This window comes from Melanostigma gelatinosum (assembly GCF_949748355.1).
Source record: "Melanostigma gelatinosum genome assembly, chromosome: 5".
NCBI classification, from domain to species: Eukaryota; Metazoa; Chordata; class Actinopteri; order Perciformes; family Zoarcidae; genus Melanostigma; species Melanostigma gelatinosum.
Window position 1 is genome coordinate 26,996,502 of NC_136638.1, and position 13,974 is coordinate 27,010,475.

At 40.8% G+C, this 13,974-nt stretch overlaps 1 protein-coding gene and 1 long non-coding RNA gene across 3 annotated transcripts; one reads left to right on the plus strand and one right to left on the minus strand.

Moving 5' to 3' along the window:
* Positions 1 to 3,164: 3,164 nt before the first annotated feature.
* Positions 3,165 to 8,388, plus strand: LOC306777281 (vesicular integral-membrane protein VIP36-like). Of its 2 annotated transcripts, none has more exons than XM_079268337.1 (7): positions 3,165 to 3,412; positions 3,802 to 3,919; positions 4,689 to 4,768; positions 5,547 to 5,708; positions 5,872 to 5,986; positions 6,243 to 6,362; positions 6,752 to 8,388. In XM_079268337.1, the coding sequence occupies exons 2-7, from the start codon at positions 3,826 to 3,828 to the stop codon at positions 6,910 to 6,912; spliced, it is 732 nt and encodes a 243-aa protein (XP_079124463.1). In that variant the 5' UTR covers positions 3,165 to 3,412; positions 3,802 to 3,825; the 3' UTR covers positions 6,913 to 8,388. The 2 variants fall into 2 exon arrangements, with proteins under 2 accessions (XP_079124463.1, XP_079124462.1); XM_079268336.1 differs by lacking the exon at positions 4,689 to 4,768 and adding an exon at positions 4,539 to 4,621 and having other exon boundaries at positions 3,166 to 3,412.
* Positions 8,389 to 10,178: 1,790 nt separating this feature from the next.
* Positions 10,179 to 13,974, minus strand: LOC306777282. The gene is made up of 3 exons (XR_013771973.1): positions 13,924 to 13,974; positions 11,831 to 12,004; positions 10,179 to 10,899 (listed from the first exon to the last, which is right to left on the minus strand). It is a non-coding gene; the product is annotated as an uncharacterized lncRNA (long non-coding RNA).

Here is a 13,974-nt window from a genome sequence, read left to right on the forward strand (position 1 = left end):
GCGGAGCCACGAGGAACTCTCACTCTGTTCCTTTCTTTCAAACTTAAACACCTGTTATATTTTGTCAAACGTTTTCTTCAAAAGAAAAGTAACATTTAAAGGATATTTTCTCGAGGACTGCACTTGAGTACAAGAGCGACTTGTACTCAGTGGTGTAAGAAGTATTCAGATCCTTTACCACACTCAGTACAAAGTACAATAATTACCTCTGAGATGTAGTGCAGTAAAAAGTACAATATGTACTTCTGAGATGTAGTACAGTAAGAAGTACAATATGTACCTCTGAGATGTAGTACAGTAAAAAGTACAATATGTACCTCTGAGATGTAGGACAGTATAAAGTACAATATGTACCTCTGAGATGTAGTACAGTATAAAGTACAATATGTACCTCTGAGATGTAGTACAGTATAAAGTACAATATGTAACTCTGAGATGTAGTACAGTATAAAGTACAATATGTACCTCTGAGATGTAGGACAGTATAAAGTACAATATGTACCTCTGAGATGTAGTACAGTATAAAGTACAATATGTACCTCTGAGATGTAGGACAGTATAAAGTACAATATGTACCTCTGAGATGTAGGACAGTATAAAGTACAATATGTAACTCTGAGATGTAGTACAGTATAAAGTACAATATGTACCTCTGAGATGTAGGACAGTATAAAGTACAATATGTACCTCTGAGATGTAGGACAGTATAAAGTACAATATGTAACTCTGAGATGTAGTACAGTATAAAGTACAATATGTACCTCTGAGATGTAGGACAGTATAAAGTACAATATGTACCTCTGAGATGTAGGACAGTATAAAGTACAATATGTACCTCTGAGATGTAGGACAGTATAAAGTACAATATGTACCTCTGAGATGTAGGACAGTATAAAGTACAATATGTACCTCTGAGATGTAGGACAGTATAAAGTACAATATGTACCTCTGAGATGTAGGACAGTATAAAGTACAATATGTACCTCTGAGATGTAGGACAGTATAAAGTACAATATGTACCTCTGAGATGTAGGACAGTATAAAGTACAATATGTACCTCTGAGATGTAGGACAGTATAAAGTACAATATGTACCTCTGATATGTAGGACAGTATAAAGTACAATATGTACCTCTGAGATGTAGGACAGTATAAAGTACAATATGTACCTCTGAGATGTAGTACAGTATAAAGTACAATATGTACCTCTGAGATGTAGGACAGTATAAAGTACAATATGTAACTCTGAGATGTAGGACAGTATAAAGTACAATATGTACCTCTGAGATGTAGGACAGTATAAAGTACAATATGTACCTCTGAGATGTAGGACAGTATAAAGTACAATATGTACCTCTGAGATGTAGGACAGTATAAAGTACAATATGTAACTCTGAGATGTAGTACAGTATAAAGTACAATATGTACCTCTGAGATGTAGGACAGTATAAAGTACAATATGTACCTCTGAGATGTAGGACAGTATAAAGTACAATATGTACCTCTGAGATGTAGGACAGTATAAAGTACAATATGTAACTCTGAGATGTAGTACAGTATAAAGTACAATATGTACCTCTGAGATGTAGGACAGTATAAAGTACAATATGTACCTCTGAGATGTAGGACAGTATAAAGTACAATATGTACCTCTGAGATGTAGTACAGTATAAAGTACAATATGTACCTCTGAGATGTAGTACAGTATAAAGTACAATATGTACCTCTGAGATGTAGTACAGTATAAAGTACAACATGTACCTCTGAGATGTAGTACAGTATAAAGTACAACATGTACCTCTGAGATGTAGTACAGTATAAAGTACAACATGTACCTCTGAGATGTAGTACAGTATAAAGTACAACATGTACCTCTGAGATGTAGGACAGTATAAAGTACAATATGTACCTCTGAGATGTAGGACAGTATAAAGTACAATATGTACCTCTGAGATGTAGGACAGTATAAAGTACAACATGTACCTCTGAGTTGTAGGACAGTATAAAGTACAATATGTACCTCTGAGATGTAGTACAGTATAAAGTACAATATGTACCTCTGAGATGTAGGACAGTATAAAGTACAATATGTACCTCTGAGATGTAGGACAGTATAAAGTACAATATGTCCCTCTGAGATGTAGGACAGTATAAAGTACAACATGTACCTCTGAGATGTAGGACAGTATAAAGTACAATATGTCCCTCTGAGATGTAGGACAGTATAAAGTACAATATGTACCTCTGAGATGTAGGACAGTATAAAGTACAATATGTACCTCTGAGATGTAGGACAGTATAAAGTACAATATGTACCTCTGAGATGTAGGACAGTATAAAGTACAACATGTACCTCTGAGATGTAGGACAGTATAAAGTACAATATGTCCCTCTGAGATGTAGGACAGTATAAAGTACAATATGTACCTCTGAGATGTAGTACAGTATAAAGTACAATATGTACCTCTGAGATGTAGGACAGTATAAAGTACAATATGTACCTCTGAGATGTAGGACAGTATAAAGTACAATATGTAACTCTGAGATGTAGGACAGTATAAAGTACAACATGTACCTCTGAGATGTAGTACATTAAGGATGTATACGGTCCAAAAGGCTGTTTTGTAGAGCAGACTGAGCTGAACATGGGTGTCACATTTCCAGTTGATGGGAAAATTGCTCTATCAGTAGGTAATCTGCAATGTAAGCGTGTGAACAGAGCAAAGGAGCACATAGTACAATTACTTTGACACGTGGAAATGTAACAGTGTGAATTCTAAATTGCTATATCAGTGGTCATTTTGCAATGTATGCGTGCAGGCAGAGCAAAGGTGCACATTACAATTATTCGACTACATTTGCAGACCTCTGATCCACGAGGCAGCTCGTGCTTCTGTGGTGAGTCTCAGCAGGAAGTTGTTTGTAACGGAAGCCGCTTTATCACTGCACTCCTCTCACCGTGTGCTGCAGGGGGCTGAACTGTTTCAGTTATTCAGGGCGAGGCAAGAATTGCATTATCGTGTAAATATGTGTTGACAACACGTGCAGAGCGCCTTCAGCATACGGAAGTGTTTGTCAGGACGTGTCCTTAGAAGTGCACGTGGAGGGAGGTGTGTCTGTTTAATTCAGCGTCTGCAGATCAGACTCACAACTAGGGATGCACCGGCCTGTGGCCTTGTTAGGTGGGACACTGAGCACGGTTTATGTACCGGATCTGTTCAACAAACAGAAACAACTTGATGAAACATGGAATCCTCTGATCGTGTCCGGTCCTCTCACGCGTTGGTCTCTCAGGTGTCGGCAGCAGCCCCAGCAGTCAGTGGGACTTCTGGGGAAGCACGTTGGTGACGAGCTCGTACGTCCGACTCACTCCGGATGAGAAGAGCAAGCAGGGATCCATCTGGAACACTGTGGTGAGGAAAGACTACAAACATGGCTGCTGTCCCCGTCTGACTCTGATGTGTTTATTTGTACACAAGTCCAAGCTACTCCAGCCTTTGGTTGAGAGCACATGTTTAAGCCACGCTCTCTTCATCAACCTACATTCAGTCTCATGTTTATATTTTCTCTTTCTTTGAATGGAAGATATGTACAAATAACTAATAGAATATAATGTATAATTACAATATAAAAGGTTATATGTTACCTGACATTAACGTTTGGTGGATGAAGGTGAAAAATATGCAACCCAGTAATTAAATATGTTTAATTTTATACCTGATAAACATTTGCATATTATATTCAGTGTCCTGGAATATAAAATCCAATACTCTCTGAAACCTGTTGTGGTTCTGGTCTACAGCCGTGCTACCTGAAGGACTGGGAGATGCACGTGCAGTTTAAAGTTCATGGGTCAGGAAAGAAGAACCTCCACGGCGACGGCCTCGCTGTCTGGTACACGAAGGACAGACTTCATCCAGGTAACGTTCACCTTAAACCCACCCAGCTTGATCTCACTTCAGGTCACGCTGGTCCTTCTTGCAGCAACGAGTCAGAGTTTGCATTTACCCAAAATGCAATTCTCACCTGTCACCTGCAGCTCTTCACAGACCCAGTTCCCCTTTTCTTACCCGTGTCATATTTAGATTAAAAACAAGTCGGATTGCACTTCCTGCTGCTGCGCCACAATAAAAGACTTCAAGAAGCTCATTGGTTGAAATCTGTCACATCATAATTTACAGCAAAGCGAAGTGTATCAAAACAAAGAGGCTGCTCTCTGTCGGATCAATGTAAGAAACTTCTAGAACAAAGTCTAAACCGTGTAATACATATTTACTGAAGTACTAAAAGCTTAATGTAGTGAGACGGCGTTCTCTCGGCTCACCTGCATGATGACGAGGTAAAGGTGAGAGCGCTGCAACTCTGAGAAAAGTAAATCTAAAGTGAAAATGAACGCTCATCGTACTCACTCCATCAGAAAGCTGTTTTATTCTTTCATGTCCAGATGTTTGTGTCGACCCTCTCAGCTTCACTGCTGACCACAGGAAAGTGTCTCTTGTCGTCTGCTCATGTGTCGCCTCATCTCTGCCTCCATCCTAGGCCCTGTGTTTGGAAACCAAGATCAGTTTCTTGGCCTGGCTTTGTTTGTGGATACCTTCCGCAATGACCTCCATGGGATGGATGTAAGTGTGTGTGTGTGTGTGTGTGTGTGTGCGGCTCGAGGCGATTGACCGGCTTGTTTCTTTTCAGGGCCTGTGTTTTCCAACAATGCTCTCTTCCACGGGCTGGCTGTTTTTATAGACACTTACTCTAACGATGACGCCACGGATGTGAGTGGTTTTACTCGTCAGCACGCTGTTGTTCTTGAACTTTGAATCGGCATGTCGTCACAACGTTTTAAGCATGTTAACATTTGCAAACCCCTCAGAATTAATTTGCCATATTTTCACGTGTTTGTCTCGACTTTAATGACACAAGTTATTGTGTTTAAAGGAGGTTGTTTCTGTTTCACCAGAACTTTGTCTTGTGAATTATGCTTTATACTTTCACATTGCAGCTGAACGTGTCCAGTTCTGTCTAACCTCTCATGGGAGACATATCCTCAGATTAATAATCTACACTCACACGGCACAGATCCCCATCTGATTTACTTTAACATGCACAAGTCAAAGCTTGTCAAGTAGGAGGAACAGTGAGACTTAATACCGACAGAACAAGTAGTTTGCTTTATTACAAGTCTCTTTGGTAACTTAGAAAATACAGTAATTCAGACCTGTCAGGTCAAATTGTAGTGATGTCAGAGTTTTTGTTCTTAGTAAATACAAACAGACATCCAAAACTTCAGATATGACTTTAAAAAGCCTGGTGTGTGTGTGTGTGTGTGTGTGTGTGTGTTTGTGTGTGTGTGTGTGTGTGTGTGTGTGTGTGTGTGTGTGTGTGTGTGTGTGTGTGTGTGTGTGTGCGTGTGTGTGTGTGTGTGTCCTGACATGTATCATGTGGGCTTCTTATATTTTGTTTCCTGTATTCATTTGTGCATCTTCTTCATTCAAGAGTTCATACGATGCCTTTTATTTCCACACGCGTTGACTCTTTGCTCCCCGTCTCCAGCGCTCCTTCCCGTTCATCTCGGCCATGGTGAACAACGGCTCGGTGAACTACGACCACGGCAAAGACGGCCGCTCGTCGGAGCTCGGAGGCTGCTCGGCTGAGATCCGGAACCGAGAGCACGACACGTACCTCGCCATCCGCTACTCCAAAGGAAGACTCACGGTACGTAGAGACACTCGATGAGGAGCTCCTCTTCCTTTAGTCCAATCAAGAACATGTGATCCAGACACAAACGAGGACAGCTTCTCCTTTTTCCACATAAGGAGCATTTTCCTGACTATTCTCAGCAGCTTTAAGTCTCTTACGTCCCGTCTTTGTCCTGCAGGTGATGATTGATGTGGAGGACAAGAACGAATGGAAGGAGTGCATCGACATCGGAGGCGTTCGTCTTCCTACCGGATATTTCTTCGGTGCCTCGGCAGCTACGGGAGATCTGTCTGGTGAGTTTACACACTCGCACACCAACGAACAACCGAAGTAGAGAAGTCATGATATCCACGGCTGAAGTTCTGAAGCAGAGGTTTGTTGAGGGCCATTGTAGGTAAAACACGATCTATATGAAGAGCTCGGGGAGGAGAGTACATTCTTACATTTACGAGTAGAAACTCACAAAGACATTCACTTGAATATGATCTGAGATGATAAAGTCTCGACATTTATATAGATTTTCTAAACTGATCGTTTGTTATTTTCCAGATAACCACGACATCATCTCGATGAAGCTCTACCAGCTGATGGTGGAACACACCCCCGAGGAGGAGAACCTGGACTGGACCAAGATCGAGCCCAGCGTCAGCCTCCTCAAGTCCCCTAAAGGTAGATTCAAGTTCCCCGATCTTCTCTCTCTGACAGCAAAATACAGAAGTGAAAACGTTGTAAATATAGCGTACTCTTGAACAGATGTTGGTATTTGTAGGTGTCTAACGTGCGGCCACAGCAGTACTTTGCTGGTGCTGCTGTCTGTAGAAACATCTGCACTGTCCCTTTAAAACACAGCGCCTCAACCAGGAAACAATGATAGAAGTTAGTGAAGGAAACAACAAGGAGGAATCTTAGTTCATGTTGGTACGAGGTTTCATTATCATGTTTCTGCTCATTACACTCTTTAAAACACGTTTCTGGGACTTATTTAAAAGAAGAAGACGAGCAGCATTTCTGAATTGAACATGAAAATGAACACGGACTCTTCTTTTTGTCCTTCGTAGACAACATCGACGATCCCACCGGAAACTTCCGCGGCACGCCGCTCACCGGCTGGAAGGTCTTCCTGCTCCTGCTGTGCGCTCTGCTGGGCATCGTGGTGTGCGCCGTGGTGGGAGCCGTGGTTTTCCAGAAGAGACAGGAGAGGAACAAGAGGTTCTACTAGAGGAGAGGAGAACCTCACCCAGAGAGGTGTTTGTCGGGGAACGAAGTGTTTCCAGACGACGGCACATTCAATGTGAATTTTTTCCTGAAGATTGTACAAAATGTTTCTATCTTTTGAAGCACTGCGTTGTGGAGCGAGATGTGGTAACTTGTGACGTCGGTGAGAAGGTGCAAAGAACTAGTGGCGCCCGTCATGATGCTGTCTTTGTCCTCCATGTTTTCTTTAGTTCCAGGGTCAGAGTATAGACCTGCTGTCCGAAACAAACTTTAAAGAGTTTCTATTGGTTCCTCTGCTGCAGACGTGACGCTACAACATGGTGAATTCGGCTGTTTTACCTTCACACACAACATCGGATGAAAAGGTCGTGGGAACAGGAAACGTCCACGTTAGCGTGTGACGCGTTGAGCTGGAGGCCTTATTGAGTGACTACACGTGAAACATAACTTCTTCCTGTTGCGTCTTCAGGTCTGATTGTCGGTTACGTGATTGGCTAACGTAGCGTTTCTCCAAGAAAATGATGATAGAACTTGTCGCTGCAGGCCGCCTTGTTTTTTGGGGGGTTTGCGTCCCCTGTGGTCTCCATCGCCGCCTCCCAAACACGTTTGTTTCTCTTTCTGTGTTACCGTCGCTCTCATTTTGACATTTAAAAAAACCACAATTTGGTCTGTCAGTGACTTTAAAATGACAGAATGGATTCAAGTTGCTGCTCTGCTGTAAGACATGGCCGATAGAACAGAATGAATGCTTTGCTCTGTAGGATTTTAAATGACGTATTCTCATGAAGCTGAGTTTCTCATTGAACCACCTGAGTCACACGTGGGCGCTATGATGTCTTTGTCCCTTATGTTCTACTCATGGAGTTAGATCTTTGTGTTCTTGGTCTCCGCCGTGTTCACGCTCTCTGTTCATGCTACAGTTCTTCTGTTTATTCACTCAGGTCACCTCTGAGCACAGACAGACCACCACTGCTGCAACCGACCACCGTCTGCTTCTCACTTCATGATTTGGTCCAGAAAATGTCAAGAAATTATAAAATATAAATATACATATATACGGTACAAAGAACCCAAGTGCTTGTTTTGTCGAACTGACGGAGGTTTCGTTGCATCTCAGAGAAAAATATTCACATTCGAGTAGCTGGAACCAGATGATGATCGATTTAATGATAATTCATCATCAAAGTAGTTTTCATATAGTTTCATGAAATGAAACATTGACGTTGGGGCGCAAGGAGCCGAGGCGCTACATCACACAGCAGATCACATTATAGTTCATGAGTTCAGGTCGTGATGCGTCTGGATCTGTGTGATTCATCACCTCTGCTCAGCCCTGAAAGATCCTCTGGTTGTTTAGTTGAACTGAGTAAATCTCAGACACCACATGGCCAGAGAGTGTAGCGCTTCACAGACTGTGACGTCAGAGTTACAGAGGTTGTGAATCTGCATTGATCTGCAAACGGATCAATTTAACAAATTCCCGTCACGTAATTATATATCGTTTAAAACCAGTTAAATATGAACGCCGACTCGTGAAGCTCTTACTAACGAGCACAACTTCTCCTTAATAAATATATATATATATATATATATATATATATATATATATATATATGAATTGTTTGATGCTTCTTTATTTCTTTTCTCTTTGGGGTCTTTCGAGCAGCGTTTTTATCCAGAATATGCCTTTGTTGTTTTTCTAAGTGTGTTTGGGTTGTTTCGTTCTTCTATTTCCACAATGTTCCCGTTTGGTTCAGAAATGCTAAAAGTAAATGTAAGGATTTGATGGCACACTTGTGCTTTCATTGTTGGTGAAATGCAGCGTACTCTTTTAGCTTGAGTCAGCGTTCTTCAGGCCGTTCTGTATTTGTTTTCTGCCACGTCGGTTGTTTTTGGTGATGGGACTTAAAACAGCTCGTCTCAGCAGAAATAATGTATTAAAATAAATGAAGAAACCATTTGAATGTGAATTGTTTTCATGATGACAGACACTGGATTATTGAAGTATTATCAGGTACAAATACCTCAGTGACAAAATCAGAAGTCAGGATGATGAGAGCCCCCTTTTTAAAGTGCTGCAACTAATACAAGTTATATTTATGGGTTTTTATTACCATAATATGACGTAAACAGTGTTCTGATGTAGCTGTTGGGTTTATCAAAAACAATGTAATATTTCATAAGAGCACATGACGTCTGCACATACCTGTCAGATAAATAACTTGTTTTCCTCTGAAGTGTATTGCAGTATAAATATACAGCATAATGAAAATACTACAGTAAGTATTAATTCACATTAGTTGAACAATGTTTATTTCTTTGTTTTCACCGGTGGTTGAAAGTAAATACGTAACAACCCACTCTAGTAGCTAACAGATGCAACTCAATGTATATAAATGTGTATAAACAATAACTTGAGTTATTTTGAGTGTTGGTGTAGCAGCTACACTGTTAGCATAGCATAGCCCTGATCAATAACAACTCTATTCAGAAAACAAGCATTTTTAAAAATTGTTTGCTGATCATTTTGCAGAAAACGCATTAATTATTTTATTTTTTACAAATCTGCTTCATTATGGAGTGATTTTTCCAGCTGTTTAGGCCCCGCCCACTCCTCTAAAAAGTGCTCGTATCCATGTTTGCAGTAGGACTATTAGTGGTGTTGTTATTTATATATTAACATTAATATTCTTCAGTTGTTTAATCAGCGTGTTGACTCGTGTTGGTGTCTAGTTCAAGGTGATTGGTGGACACATGACTGTTGTATTCATATATTTAATGACCTGTAGTATTGTCTTCATGGGAAATATCAAAAACAAGTGACCTGATTTATGAGTCTTCAGACTGCTGAGCTCAGGATCGTTTTGTGAGTTTAATTATGTTTCATTTGTGCTTCAGCTGCTGCTGTGTGTCAAGTGGTTTGGTGGATTAGATCTGTCTCCTTTCACGAGCTCTCCTTTTCCTCTATGAGGGAAATAATGTGAGATTTATGATTTGTGTTCACGTAAATAAATATGTTCCATGTGAGTTGTCTCATTTAAAAGCATTTAACGGTAAATTACTGTATTGTTATCCTGTCCACAGATGTTTTTCTTTAATTCAACATCATTCATCAGAAATAATGCAATATCTTGTTATTCTTGATATTAACAATAATTCTGTTTCGTCACTTTTAATGATACAAATTCAGTAAAATTAACTGTTATTATTATTACTATTATACAAAGCTTGACATATTTCATGGACTTTATTTCAACTTTTGTTACAGTATTCACATAATATTTCTATCATCGCACAAATTGAGATTATCGATGACGTTCTGTCTTTTTTAACCACAAGATGGTGACATAGGGTTGATGTTCATCCTCTGTGTGTGTGTGTGTGTGTGTGTGTGTGTGTGTGTGTGTGTGTGTGTGTGTGTGTGTGTGTGTGTGTGTGTGTGTGTGATGTTTTTAATTTATAACTCTGTATTCATTTTCCAATTTATTCAGAGTATAAATTCCCCAAAACAATACAGTATAGACCTAAATAGTACACAATGCGCCTACCATCTGAACACCCCCTGGTCATCAAAATCAAAAAAGCTCTCAAAAATCACATTTTGTGACGTTAATTACAGCGCCACCATGTGGCCGATCGGAGTTCTATGTCTTGAGAAGCACATGGACATCATTTCCAGTTATTGTTCCAAGTTTCATTTTTCTACCTCATTCCAGCTCACGGGAGTTTGAGCTGAAGCGGCAGACAACAAATATGAACCCCAACAAAAATAATCTGAATTTCAAAAGGTCCTCGAGCCCTAAACAAGAGTACATCTGTTGTTATATGAGGCCCAATGTCTGTATATGTGAGAGGGAGTCAGACTTTAGTCTTTAAAAGTCTTCTGGTGTTTGGTACACTAAATAAAATCCAGGTGGAGGTGATGGAGCAGTCTCCAGTCTCCAGATGCTCTCTGGATCATCAGGACTCAGCTGACGGAGACCACTTCCATCTGATGAGAGAAGAAGAAGACAAGAGAAGAGATGAATGAGTGTTTACAGAGACTCCCTTCATCAGCCGTCAGTCAGTGACGCAGCACATCCAGTAGAAAGAGCAGCTTCCTCTCAGCTCTCATGTTAACCTACACTGAGCTCCAAGCTCACACACCTGCAGACACGTTGGGCCTCCAGTCTGTTGACTCTGCAGGTTCCACTGAAATAAAGTGCTGAGAGTCCTGAACGCATCATGACTGCAGAACCAGAGAGGTGTTCACTGCTCACGCTGATGTTTCAGTGACGCGATTACATACAAAGTAAATGCAAAGTCACTAATAGACGTACATTTGAGCCAATGAGGCGAAAGACGCGATGCAAATTTAAATATTTCCAATGGAGTAAGAGATGCACGTGAGGCTGTGTCGTTAAAGCCGTTCAGCGTTGAGATTCTCCTCCTTCATCGCTGACGTCCTGACGCTGTTGAATCAGAAATGGAGGATAAACATATTGAATCCGTCTGTGTTCACCCAGAGCTCTACGATACCTCATACAGAGACCAGACGATGTGTATGAATGTATGAGTATGAACCACAGACTGTCTACGGTACAAACAATAACCACGCTGACCTATTTACACCGAGATGATGGAGCAGCTACGATGTTAGCATAGCATAGCATCTATTGATCCAGACTCCATTCAGAAAACAACCATTTTAACAGTTGTTTGCTTGTCATCTTGTGGACAGACCTGACAAAGCATGAATTCAGACTTTTTACAAATCAACATCATCACATCGTTATTTCAGCATCCTTTGAATGTTTGTTGAACTTAAATCACAGCTGAATCTGTTTGTTTTGGGTTCATACAGCTGTAGTAAAGCAGCCGACGAGTGTCTGGATAGATACTGAAGCCTGTGGATCTGTGTTTGACTCCAACCCTCTACTGACCTCAGAGTCTCCAGTCTACAATGTGGACTCTTCTTAAGATCAGACAGCAGCTTCACGTCTGAACCCTTCAGGTTGTTTCCTCTCAGATCCAGTTCTCTCAGATGGGAGGGGTTTGACTTCAGAGCTGAGCCCAGAGAAGAACAGCCTTCCTCTGTGATCTCACAGCGTAACAGACTGCAAACACACAAAACAACACACAGAGTTTCTTATATCGATACACAATGAATCATTATTTTCATCATGAACATGAGTGGCTTTCATTTTGGTTTCATCTTCTTTTGTACAAAACAATATAAAAGAAAAGCTAAATGTTTTGAAAAACGTTTGTATCAGAAATGTTTTTTTAAATATTACTTTCTTTAATAGTTAATAGTAAAACGAGGCAGCTGATGTGAAGTGGAACATATTACCAGAAAATGTCTCACTTTATGGATCTATACTATATGTTGCTGAGTTATGGCGACAGCATTATAGCACCTTATTTAACTGCATCAAAAGTGATTTGCATAGCGTGGACAGTTCTGAGAGTAATGAGTCAATGGCACTTACATCATATGAGCTGCACCAAGCTATCAATAAACTGTCTGAAGGCAGAGCAAGTGGTTCAGACCATATTACTGCTGAACACCTTCAATATGCTAGTCCGAGGTTAGCTCCTCTCCTCGCTGTTTGTTTTACTGGCTTCATGGTTCACGGCTTGTTACCAGACTCAATGCTGTCTGTTCTCTCAGTGCCAGTCATTAAAAACAAAGCTGGTAAAGTATGTAGCCTAGAGAATTACAGGCCCATTGCTTTGGCCAGCGTCCTGTCAAAAGTCCTGGAAAGAATTCTGCTGGACAGAATACAGGACTTCATCACCTCCACAGATAACCAGTTGGGCTTTAAAGCCAAACATGGCACTGACTTGTGTATACCGGTATATGCCTTAAAGGACATTGTAAACAAATACAGAGGTCAAAACTCATCACTTCTTATGTGTTTTATTGATGCCTCCAAAGCTTTTGATCGTGTTAATCACAGTCAATTATTTTTTAAACGGAGCCAAAGAGGTGTCCCCACATACATTGTGAGAATTCTGGCTTACTGGTATGAGCACCAGACTATGCAAGTAAAATGGGGTGAAAGTGTCTCAGCCCCATTTGGGGTTAGCAATGGTGTCAGACAAGTTCTGTTTAATCTGTATATTGATGATCTGTCCAAGCAACTGAAAGCCTGTACTACTGGTGCATGATGGGTAATACTCTGGTTAATCACATCATGTATGCAGATGATCTGGTGATCTTTAGTCCTTCTAGCGCTGGTCTTCAGCAGCTCCTCACTATATGTACTGTGTACGGTGTGGAACATGACATCAAACACAACGCCAGTAAGAGTGCTGTCCTGATCTGTCCAACTAAAGAGGACAAATGTCTTAACTTCCCTGACTTCAAATTGTCTGACAATAATCTTGGTGTCTGTAGTGAAGTCAAATATCTTGGTCATTTTTTAACAGAACACATGACCGACGATAACGACATTTCCAGGCAATGTGGTATGATGTCTGCACAAGCAAACACCGTCTCACGCAAGTTTGGTGTGTGTACAGATGGAGTGAAGATGTCTCTGTTCAGAGCATATTGTACTCCACTCTACACTGCACACTTGTGGTCAAACTACAGAACAAAGAGTTTGCAGAGACTTCAAGTAGCGTACAATGACGCCATGAGAATACTGTTCAAGAGAGCGAGATGGAGTAGTGCTGGTGAAATGTTTGTGGCTGCACGAGTCAACACTTTCCAAACTGTTTCAAGAAATCTCATGTACAAATTCATCTGTAGACTGAATGACTCTGAAATGTGATCATAGTTGTTTTAACCAACATAAGGTTTAGCACCACACGCTGCCAGTCCCAGCTGTGGAGACATTGGTACAGCTGTCTCTTCATAAGGCATTGCTAGGCCTCTGTACTTTTATTGTTTGTGTCTGTACTTTTATGTATCTGTTTCTATGGACCCGAGTCTGAAATAAAGTCTTTCTATCTATACGTAGATAAATCAAATAGAGTTATTGATGAAACATGAAGGTGCTGCACTAGCAGCAGACAGTGAACCCACCTCAGAGTCTCCAGTCTACAATGTGGACTCTCCAGAAAACCACTCAGCAGC